The 12,167-nt window shown below is 47.8% G+C and overlaps 1 protein-coding gene across 1 annotated transcript in view; it reads left to right on the top strand.

Annotated features, from left to right (window-relative positions):
- NECAB1 (N-terminal EF-hand calcium binding protein 1) overlaps positions 1-12,167 on the top strand; it is a 355,641-nt gene that overhangs the window by 261,121 nt on the left and 82,353 nt on the right. Inside the window, exon 6 of the mRNA XM_075353101.1 lies at positions 4,324-4,460. Coding sequence (XP_075209216.1) covers positions 4,324-4,460 — 137 coding nt within the window. The remainder of the gene's footprint in view (positions 1-4,323; positions 4,461-12,167) is intronic.

Raw genomic sequence — 12,167 nt, 5'->3', positions numbered from 1 at the left:
TGACAGATTTTTAATGATTTGGCGCCTAATGAATCAGAAACATAATTTGCCAAATTATAATTAATAATAATTATTACATTAATAATAATAATATTAATAATTAATTATTAAATATTATTGTTGTTAATAATTACTATTTTAAATTATTAAAATAATAATTATTGGACCTAATTATAAAATCTTAGTTGCTAGAAACAAAAGATTAGGCGTCCCAAGAAAAGGACATTGGTAGATAATATGTTAAAGGTGATTGAAGGCATGTATTTGGGCAGTGCTGTGAGACATCTTACCTTGGTTTCCACTAGGTAAGGCAGACATGACTAGTGCGCTCCGGAGTTGATGGATTAAAGGTGCACATGCTGAGATGAAGCAACAGTGGTATATTTTCTCCAAAGGTTAAGGACATGCATTGGTACAGTGGTCCGAGTACCTGGCATTGTAGTTATCTTGTGATGCTTGTCACTGGAGCCACTAAGGTCAAAAGACTTTACCTTTCTGCAGCCCAAATGAGGATGATGTGATTCTCACAAGCAATGGCAATAACTAAAATGGATGCCAGGAAGTGAGGTGCAAACAGGGCAGTAGATACTCCCATGGGCTGGAGAAAAAAAAGAAACAGAGAAGCAGAAAGGCCTGACCAGAAGCTGGCAGCAGAGGACAAGCATGAACAACATAAATAATGTGACGCTCCTGGACTATCAGTTCGTCACAGGGTATTGCACAACCTATCCTATCGTGCAGTATTCCACCTCCCTCTTGGTTCTGGGTCCCTAACTAAATGGTGTTGCCTCCTACAGCAAATGAAATCCTAGATACACCCTGCACCACACCCACTAGACACACCAGTGGACGGCTTGAGTGGAATAGAGTCGCCCACCTGGGGGGGTCAGGGAGGGGAGGTGAGGAGTCTAGTGAGTGTGTGTAGAGAGTGTGAAGGAGAAGAAGGTTTTGGGAAGTAGCCCTCGAGCTGTGAGGAGCTCAGAGGTAGTCAGGAGCAGTGGCTCAAGAAAGGAAGCTGTCTAGGTTGCAGACGGTGGTCTGGGCCTAGAGGAGTCGGACCCCCAGTCACAGGGGATCATGGCAAGGTGCTCGGACCTATCAAGGAGGACAGCCAGCAGCCTTGCACCATCACCAGTCCGGGACCAAAGGCACCACGGGGTACACGGACCATAGGTCGGGGAGTACCTTCAGGCAACCCGACAATTCACCTGAGGAGAACGGAGCATTTATGATCTGTTCCCACATGCTCCAGAATCGGGGCATTAGCGCAACGAGGGGGATAGGACTATATAATCTAAAACGGTCCAGAAAATCCCAAGCGTGAGCCCTGAGAGCAAGCTCCCATACTTAGCTATAATAGGGAGCGGGGTCCGGCTAGTTCCAAGCTACCGGGCCATCAAGTTGAAGTTAAACTAAGTGCCAGGAGGCAGGTCACGGATTACCAGGCAGCACCATTGGGGACAGGACCTGGACGAGCTCCCCTCAGAAGCAGCGGTACCCAGAGACTTGCTTTACCCGGTTGTCAGTGTCTGCTTACTAACTGAGTGAGTACGAGAGTGACCCCTGCATCCCACGGCATCTCCCACACCGAGTCCCGGGGCATCCCCCTACCCATGGAGGGCTACAACACCTGGCTGCCCTACTCCATCACCCCAGGTACTCCCAACGGCAGCGGTGGTATTCCCCAAATTACCGTACATCATGGGTGGCGTCACGAACTACATATCAACTCCCCTGTAAATACCCCCCTTACATTTGAGTGGCCACACGACCCCCGGGTCTGGAGACCCTCGAGCCACAGCGAACCCGGATCCGAGCAGCTCGGCTGCTTCCACGGGGGCGGCACAAATAACATACATTAAATAACAGTGGATATGAACATTAAAGGTATCGGTTTATAGAAAACAAATAGGAACAGCACACAATGAGTTGGAGAGAGCTGACAGGGATGTTACCTAGTTGTTCATTACCTGTCTGTGTGCCTGGCGCCATTCTCCACTGGCACAGAATGGTCATAGAGCGCTCCTGCGGGCAATTCAGTGGCTTCCACAGAGCGTCAGCTTCTTTTCCGATCTGCTCTATCGACGGGGCGTGACTGCCGACATCATGCTGATTGACAGACAGCTACCCGCTGCCTGTTAGGAGTCGGATGTCAATCACCATGATGTCGGCAGTCATGCCCCGTTGACAGAGCAGCCTGGAAGAAGAAAAGCTGCTCTGTTGACATGAAGCAGCAGAATCGCCGGCTTAAGTGGTCAATGACCGTTTACATCAGGCAGGTAGGTGCTTCTGTTAGCAACTACCTGCCTGTTAGTTTTTAGACAAATAGTAAAAAAAAAAGTCCCAGACAACACTTTTAAATCTGGCTACTGTGATTCACTGCAACCATGTTGTGACATTTATGCCAGGAGACTGGCAGGGGACACAGTAGCCAGTGCTGAAGAAGAACACGGGGCTGGAAGGAGTTTTTCTCCTCACTACAAACGGGGGACATTAAAAAACAGCGTCGAAAACATGATGAAAATGCAGTGTCAAAATTGCAAACAAAAATGCTATATGAGGCCTCTGCCACACTCACGTGAAAATCACGCACGTGCCAAGAGACACGTATTTCCCCTGCGTGTTGCGTGTGGTAAGTACGTGTCTCTGGTACGTGCGGGCCACGTGTGTTCTACGTGTGCTATCCGCGATAGCACACGTAGAACCGGTAATTTACATACTCACGTGGTCCTTCCTGCTGTCCGCGCTGCTGTCCGTGGTGCTGATCTTCGGTCTCCAGCCTTCCCGTCTCCCCCTCTGCTGCCAGGCAGTGAAGTGAATGTTAAATGAGAATAATGAGCGGCGGTCGGCAGCAAGAGGCAGCAGTGGCAGAGAGAAGAGGGCTGGAGAAGGTGAGTAAATGTTTTTGTTTTTTTTCACTGACACGTGTGTTTTCTCCGGCGCGTGTCACACGGGACCGCATCCACACTACATTCGTGTGGTACGGGTGCGGGCCGTGTGACACCCGTGCTGCCGGAGAAAACACTGACATGTCAGCGTTTAGAAAAACGCACACACGCTCCGTGTGGTTTTACGTGTGTGTGCCTGCTACAATAGGGTAGCATTGCTTAACGTGCCTCCGTGCCGCCGGTACGTGCAAAAAATGACAAACACATGCCGGCGGCACGGATGTGTGTCACAGGCCTAAAAGAAACACAAGTAAACTAAGGTTGAGAAATGGTGCAGAAATTTTATAACATCAAAAAGTTAACTGATCCTGATCATCGGCATGTAGGCTTAAAGGGAACCTGTCACGTGGAAAATTCTATTAACCTGTAGATATGGGGTTAGTCTACAGGTTAATAGCGTTCTGAACCTGATCGGCGCCTGCACATTAAACTCCGCTGCTGCCAGGAGGAAATTAACTTTACTCTGCCGACAGTGATCAAGTTTCAAAGAGTCACCACTCTGTGTATGGAGGTCTGTAACTGTTGGTATATGCAACACTTGTGGACTTGTTTGTGTGAAGGAGGGCTTTATGCTGATCTGACAGTGGAAGGCGATGTTGTTACTTTTCTCACTCACTTTATTGTAAAGGTCCTTGTACATCCTGTTTCCTTTTCTTCTTTTTGCAGTGCTGAATGACGATGCACATTTACCTCATGTTCTGAGAAGTAAAAGCTTGTTTATCCCATATAATCTGCTCAGTGAAGTTTCTTCTGTGACTGGAAGCTAGAAGCTGTGCAACAGTAACCACGCTCTCTGCACTGACAGCCGCTCAGCATTAGAACCAGCTATCAGTCAGTGCGGGAGGTGTGGTTAGAGACATTGTTCTTATTATACAGAGCGGGGACTGATCTCACGCCGGCGCCGCTTCCTTGATTGAAACTCGTATGCTGCCAGGAAGATTAAAGTTCATTTCCTCCCGGCAGTGAGGTTTGAAGTGCAGGTGCCAGCCAGGTTCAGAATGATATTATCCTGAAGATTAATTCCATATCTTCCGGTTAATAGCATTTTTCCATGTAACAGGTTCACTTTAAAGTAGGGAAAAATCAGTTTAGACATTGAAACTCCATGTTTTTTTACCTGTCATCTTTCTTGAACATTCCGCTTTGACATCTAGAGGTACAGAAAGATGCAGCTCCTCTCAGACAACGCTTAGTTACATCTTCAGTCTTGTTAATTTCTTCCGAATTCTCATCCTTACAGTGTGCTGTGAGTCATCCGAAGGCCTCGGCGCAGTGGAAAGAGCGGCTCTGAGGGTTCAGCATTTAATTGCATTTTGGAATGATAGAAAGTAATTCATGTGTCATGTCTCTCATGTGAATTTCTGCTTTGTTTCAGCAATATCAAAAAGCCTCAAAACTGGAACAGTTTGTGACACGTTTTTTGTTGAAAGAAACACTCAACCAGCTGCAGTCTCTACAGAACTCATTAGAATGTGCCATGGAAACAACAGAGGAGCAGACGCGCCAGGAAAGGTGGGCACTGTGCAGACATCGCATTGCCCCATACCTTACAAGTGTCCTGCTTTTCATTATTTTTTTTTTCTTAGTTCATTCTACATTGCTGTCGTACATTTTTTTTTTATTTTGCTGTTGAAATAGCCCCATGATAGCTTCTTCTTTCTTGCAGGAAGAGTAATAGCGCCATTTTGGGATACATGTATTATTGTATAACAGCTAGCAATTGTTTATTTATTCGTTGTTTTGGGGGATTTGAAAATTCAAATTCAAACTTTTTTTATTTCAGTTCTTATTTTTTGTATGTTCTAATTTTCTGCAGGTCAGGTTATTGGTTCATTTACACCAATTTACAGTCATATCAAATAGACAGCTGTTCTTAACTAATATGAAAATATGTTTTTTACTTCATGTTTGTTTCACTACATTCCAAGATCCATTACATAACTTTTCCATGATCATACTTGTATGAGGGCTTGTATGGAGGACATGTTGTGTTTTTTGTTTAATGTCAACATTTTGGACTGCATATCAATTATTGTACTTTTTAGCATGGAAAAAAATATATATTTTTACAATGCTTTCATAATATGGTAATTAGGTTTTTACTTTTTTTTCAGCCATGCAAGTCAATGAGTCTGTGGAAACCATCAAAATGCATTCAGATGACATCTGAGTGCAGTACGATTTCCACAGACTGACAGCATGGAGAACATGGAGACATTTTTTTTTCCCCATCTTAACCTCTTCTGAGAGAATAAGATCACACTATGCTGAAACTCTGATCTAACTATGATCAGAGTGTGATTTTCATAATCGAGCTGATTCTGCACTTAGCCTTAAAGCCAGGACCTGCCTCTAAAGGCCGCTTTACACGCTACGAGATTGCTAAAGCGATCTCGTTGGGGTCACGGATTTTGTGACGCACATCCGGCCGCTTTAGCGATGTCGTTGCGTGTGACACCTATGAGCGATTTTGAATCGTCGCACAAACGTTCAAAATCGCTCATCGGTGACATGGGGGTCCCTTCCCAAATATCGTTGCTGCTGCAGTAACGATGCTGTTTGCCGTTCCTGCTGCAGCACACACCGCTATGTGTGACGCTGCTGGAATGACAAATATCTCCTTACCTGCGTCCACCGGAAAAGGAGGAAGGAAGGAGGTGGGCGGCATGTTCCGGCTGGTCATCTCCTCCCCTCCTTTTCTATTGGGTGGCGGTTCAGTGGCGCTGCTGTGACATCGCTGTGACGCAAAACGAACCGCCCCCTTAGAAAGGAGGCGGTTCGCTGGTCACAGCGACATCGCAGAGCAAGTATGTGCATGTGACGCTGCCGTATCGATAATGTTCGCTACGACAGCGATCACCACATATCGTTTCAACCACGGGGGCGGGTGCTATCATGCTCGACATCGCTAGCAATTGCTAGCAATGTCGTAGCGTGTAAAGCGGCCTTAAGGCTAAGACCACATGGGGATTAGTGCGAGTCCTCGTGTGACGTCCCAGGGCTATGGGGTACTCGGTCCCAGGCCGTATATGTACGGGGATGCTGTGTCACGGTTGTGTATCGGCTGATGCCCGGTTCCATGACCCTGGGGGGTCTCTTTTCAAAGGGGAATTATATACAGGGGAGATGAAAGAATTTATATCGTGACATCACTTGCGGGTTGTGGTTTTGGTGATGGAACCACCGCTGCACAGTCTGTTACCACTGGGGCTGATGATGATGGCAGCCTGGATGTTAGGCCCTCCGCAAGTAGGGCCGGGCCCCAGGGAGTGAATGGTCGGATCCGGCGCAGAAAGAAGGGAGACCACACGATTGGGATGCATTGCAACTTCTGTTTTTACTCACAGTGGTGTTGCGCTGAGGCACTGAGGACGGCTGGTTCAGACCCCTGGTCCCTTTTGTCCCAGTGCCAGTGTGGTAACCTGGTGGTCTCTTTCCCCGACACCTCTCACTGGTTGGTGGAACCTCGTAGCTTGGAGTGTTTGTGGGTCCCTTACTGTCTGTGGTAGTCTCTCGTCTGTACGGCGGGCAGTGCGAACCCTGTAGGGTCGGTGTTCTATTTCGGTCCCTGGCTCAATCTTTACTGCTGGTGGCCCCGGATTCTTGGGTCAGTAAGGTCCATGAAGGTCCCCTCACTGTGCAGGTATTTGTCAGGTTGCCTGAAGCTGTCACCTGACCTAGGGCCCTGTGCCCCATCGGTGCTCTGGTTCCAGGGGTACCTGGCTGTACCATTCCTGTCAATCACTCTCCTACGCCACCTAGGTCACTGCTACACGACCCCGTCTGGAGACACGTCTGTCCCCTTCAACTGTCACTACTGGACTCCACTGTTGTTCTGTCTCTGTGTCCTCTCCCACCGGGTTGTCGTCTAGTGGACTGGAATGGCTCCACCTCTGGATGGCCATCCATTGGGTCCCGGACTAGTTAATCACCCTGGTTGGGAGTGGGAACTAGGGATGTTATGTGTTTTGGTGGTACCGGCACTGGTCTTCCAGGTCCCTGGGGGTAGGCCCTGTATCTTTTTCAGGATGCAGTACCTAGTAGTGCCCTGAGGGGTTCAGGGGCGCTACACAAACAAATGGCAAAACCTGTGTGGATTTGTTGGGAGTCCAGGCAGGTATATCATAGGCCAGTGCCATCACTTCTACAAGTGGGAAGTGGCCAAAATTGCTATTGAGGACACCCTAAGCAGACTTTTGTCACACGTTACGTAGAGCCCGAGGGGGCGATGAACAAGGCTGTCAGTCTGTCTCTGGAAGTCATTGAATAAAACATACAGAACAACCCAAAATAGTGTACGTGTCCTTTTATGAGGAGTGGTGATTTTAAATAACCTCCAACGGTTTTGGAGATTATGATCATAGACTCATGCACAAGACTGATAAAGTGCTATCCTTGGTTTTAACGGATAGTATTTGTACCCATGATATTCTATGGGGCTGTGCACATGTCTGATTTTTTTTTTCCTCAGACTGACCGGTCCAAGGAAATAAATCGGAGATATGTCTGATTTTGATCTGAGAATCAGATCAAAATAGGCTTTGTAAGTCAATGGGTCCATGAAAAACATCTGACCGCATTCAGAGGACATCCGAGAAACTTTTTTTTCACTCTAGCTTGAAGAAAAACTGACACCACTCTGATCATACTTCAATCTGAGTCTGATCAGAATAATTGGACCGTTTATTCCGGATGGAGAGAAAACAGTGATGTGACCCTTCCCTTTGTGCTTCCCTACAATTGTGCTTTCTATGCTTCTAGTATCTCTTACATTATCGCTTGACTCCCCAGCACCGTATGCACTAATAGTAGCACCAGGCAGGGGTATAATAGGTGTAGTAGTTGAAATTGCATCTTGGCCCTGTAAATTTAATGAGCCCAAAAAGTCTATTTGCTCCATATGAAAAAACTATGATAGTTGGCGGTATTATTTTAGATTGTGCTCTGGAGACCAGAAGCTTCATGTTACACCACTGGCACAGGAGATATAATAGAATAAGGGGTTGTCAACTACTTTTACATTGATCACCTATCCTTAGTATATTTCATCAATATCTGATCAACCAGGGTCTGACACCCCACACACAGCAGACAGCCGGAAATGCTCAGTTTCAAAGCTGCTCCATCTGCGGATAGTGGCCATGGCCAGGTACTGCACATCCTCCTGCCATTCAGATCAATAGGAGGCAGATATGCAGTACCCAGCTGTGCCGCCCCCGTGGAAGCAGCCAAGCTGCTCGGATGCGGGTTCGCTGTGGCTTGAGGGTCTCCGGACCTGGGGTGGTGCAGCAACTCAAATGAAGGGGGAGTATGTACAGGGGAATTTAGATATAGTTTGTGACGCCACCCGTGGTGTACGGTAATTGGGAGTACCGCCGCTGCCGTTGGGAGTACCTGTGGTGTTGAAGTGGGGCAGCAAGGTGTCATACCCTCCACGGGTAGGAGGGATGCCCCGGGACTTGGTGTGGGATGCTGTGGGATGCAGGGGTCATTCTCGTACTCACTCAGTCCATAAACAGATGCTGACAACCGGGTAAACCAATTTTCTGGGTACTGCTGCCGCTGAGGGGAGCTCAACGTGGTGGCCCAGTAGTCTGAAATTTGTCGGGCCCCGCTCCCCACTGTGGCTAAGTGTGGGAGCTTGCTCTCAAGGCTCATGCTTGGGATTTTCTGGAACCGTTTTGGGTTGGAAAGTCCTATCCCGCTCGTTGCACTAATGCCCCGATTCTGGAGCGTGTGGGAACAGATCATAAAGGCTCTGTTCTTCTCAGGTGAATTATCGGGTTGCCTGAAGCTTCTCCCCGACCTAGGGTGGGTCCGTGTACACCGTCGTGCCTTCGGTGCCGGACAGGGACAGTGCTAGGTCCAGACCACCATCTGCAACCTAGACAGCTTCTCTTGGGAGCCACTACTGCCGACCTCCTCTCAACCTCTGACTATTCACACACTCACTGACTACACTCCTCACCTCCCCTCCCTAACCCCCCAGGTGGGCAACTCTATTCCACTTAAGCCATCCACTGGTGTGCCTGGTGGGTGTGGTGCAGGGTGTATCTAGGATTTGATTTGCTGTTGGAGGCAACATTATTTAGATAGGGACCCAGAACCAAGAGGGAGGTGGAATAGTGCATGGGAGGATAGGTTGTGCAATACCCTGTGACGGCCTGATAGTCCAGGGGCGTCACACAGCCACAGCCGCTATCAGAAGATGGAGCAACTGCGGAACTGAGCATTTCTGGCTGCCTGCCTGTCGCGGGCGGAGGAGGGGACGCTGCGCTCACCCACTGCTCGGGTCCGGCTGCTGCGGCTGCTGCTCGGTGGTGGCTCGAGCGGTGGGCCAGATCCCGGGGACTCGAGCGGCGCTCCTCGCCCGTGAGTGAAAAGGGGGATGATTTTGGGGATTTATTGTCCGTGACGCCACCCACGGTTGTGGTGAGGTTGTGACACCACCACTGCTCTGGACAGGGATCCCGGGAGCGATGACAGGGAGCAGCTCGGATGTTGTTTTTCCCCTCCGTGGTCCGTGGGTAGGGGGTAGGGGGGTTGGTTGTCCCGAGGCCCGGTGAGGGGAGGATGGCAGGTGGGTTACGGGACCTGGTGAGGTGCAGGGTCGCGGTGGGCAGCGCGATGCCGCACGGCACAGTGGTACTCACTCAGCCAATGATGAACACAAAGTCTCCGGTAAAACAAACGGCTGGATGGACGGGTCCCACAGACAGCTGCGGTGGTTCTTCTTTCGGTAGGTTGGTGGTGACTGCCTTTCCCTGCACCTGTGTTGTGTTCTTGGTTCTGGTGGCTTCCCACCGGTAACCCGCTCCCCAGCTTGGATGGATGCTGAGGGAGCCCCTTTTGCCCGCAGGCTCTGGCCCTGGGAACTGTAGCCTTGGCGGTGACTGTATTTCCCTTCACGGTTTGAGCTGTTGCCTTCTGTCAGGTCTTGACTGCTGGGAAACCCCGGAGGTTCCCTTCGCTAACAGATTTGACTGGTCGTACCCCGGCCAATAAGATGACCTATCCTAACAATAGGCCATCAATGTAAAAGCAGTGGACAATCTTTTTAATGTATCACTGTACCACAAATTCATTGGTAATAGCTTATTGCATAGGGCTCCAGAGACTGTACCCTCACAATCTGAGACCTATTATTTGATATGAGCTGACCCCTTTACACCTCACACAAACCCTTTTTCTAAAAATATGCTTCCCTGCACTTTGGTAACATTTTTATGTATATATTTTCTATTATCTCTTCCAAAACAAAAACTGTCCATAAGGCTGCATATTAGAAACGCTTCAGTTATTATGGGGATGCGGTTCATCTCAGTAATACTGCATCTGTGACACATCGGGATGCCGGTCTGTCCTCACCCTTTAAATATTCTGCTAATCAGTAGGTGTTATGAGACAGAACTTTGAAATTTCTAAGCCTATCTCCATGAACACTTGACAACTTTTAGAAAGTCTTTTATACTGAGAGCCAATCACTTGTGCCTCAGGGAGTAATCTGACTTGCAAATCTCAGACTGCAGAAATGCACAAGACAGGAATAAAGTTTTCCTGTCTTGATATCGGAGTGTGTAAATCGTTTTTGATACGATTAATGAGCGCAAAAGAGTCGAAATCGTATCATCGGTGTAACGTCGGTCATTTCCATAATTTTTGAATAACCGATGTTATGATGTTGTTCCTCATTCCTGCGGCAGCACACATCGCTGTGTGTGAAGCCGCAGGAGCGAGGAACATCTCCTTACCTGCGTCCCGGCTGCAATGAGGAAGGAAGGAGGTGGGCGGGATGTTTACGTCCCGCTCACCTCCGCCCCTCCGCTTCTATTGGCCGCCTGCCGTGTGACGTCACTGTGACGCCGCACGACCCGCCCCCTTAGGATGGAGGCGGGTCGCCGGCCAGAGCGACGTCGCAGGGCAGGTGAGTGCATGTGAAGCTGCCGTAGCGATAATGTTCGCTACGGCTGCTATCACAAGAGATCGCATGTGCGACGGGGGCGGGACTATCGCGCTCGGCATCGCAAGCATCAGCTTGCGATGTCGTAGTGTGCAAAATACCCCTTAGATGACCATTGCACCTCATTTGGAATTTTATATATTTACTTGCTCACATTTATTAAGCAGCTTACTCCTGTTTTTCACATAAACTGTAGCAAACAAATGGCAATCTCGAAGTTCAGCTTGTGCTATAGTTGGCATTTTTTAATCATTCAGCAAATTGTCTCCACATAATGTTTACATTTTCAAATCCTAATAGTAAAAAAATAAGAAAATTTGTTCCTTCACCCTTCCTACAGCACTAATCACTCACTCTGTTTTCACTACCAAATTCCACTTTCGAGATGCAGAGATAAAGATGGTTTATGAGCTTCGTGATGGATCAGTTGACTGCTGCTGGTCTCTTATCAGTCCCGGATTCACAGCTACACTGCACAGTTAGTGATGCTGTATAATGTCCTTCAATCGGTTGGATCTGTGAAAGTGCGAAGTAGAGATAAGGGAGCAGGATGGCCTTTTCTCTTAGTGTACAGGTGTAGATTTGATTTTTAGGAAAGGAGGACGATTAGAGGCACTGCACTCAAAGAAAAGAAAACATGGTTTATTCATTTAACGGGTTTTGAAGCTGCCTTGCTTCTTCGTCAGGAAAAAGGAAAACCACAATGCACCAAATAGAATCTCCCTCCTAGTACAGATTTGATTTTTGGCACTTTTATGACAAAAAGTCGGGTCCTGGGTTCTGTAAACTAATATAAAGTGGCAGATATTTTGTACAAACATTAGTAACCATATTCTTTAACCATCAAATATTTAATAGTTTGAATCCTGCATGCGAATAATTCAGGAAAACCACACAAGAATAACTAACTAATAGAAGTTGCCTTTATAAATCCACTGAATCCGCTCTCATTATCGAGAGGACTTGGCTACTTCTCTGCTATCTGAGCTTCTTCTACTTTTCCAACTCCCAATACACATAGAAGAGAGCCCCACTGTCCGCCTTGTACTCTCTCAAAACCTTCTCCCCCCCCCCCCAGCTTTTTAGTTATTTTTGCAACACCCTGGACATACCATGTTTCCCTGAAAATAAAACCTACCCCGAAAATAAGCCTCATCAGGAATCTTCAGCATTTTCGCTGTAAGGCTTAAATCCCTACCCAGAAAATAATCCCTAGTTGTGGTTCAGTAATGAAGTGTCCATGCAGCTAAAAAAGTTAA

Source organism: Anomaloglossus baeobatrachus, chromosome 6 (genome assembly GCF_048569485.1).
Source record: "Anomaloglossus baeobatrachus isolate aAnoBae1 chromosome 6, aAnoBae1.hap1, whole genome shotgun sequence".
NCBI classification, from domain to species: domain Eukaryota; kingdom Metazoa; phylum Chordata; class Amphibia; order Anura; family Aromobatidae; genus Anomaloglossus; species Anomaloglossus baeobatrachus.
Note: the sequence above shows the minus strand (reverse complement) of the source record. Positions and strands in the feature narration are given on the sequence as shown.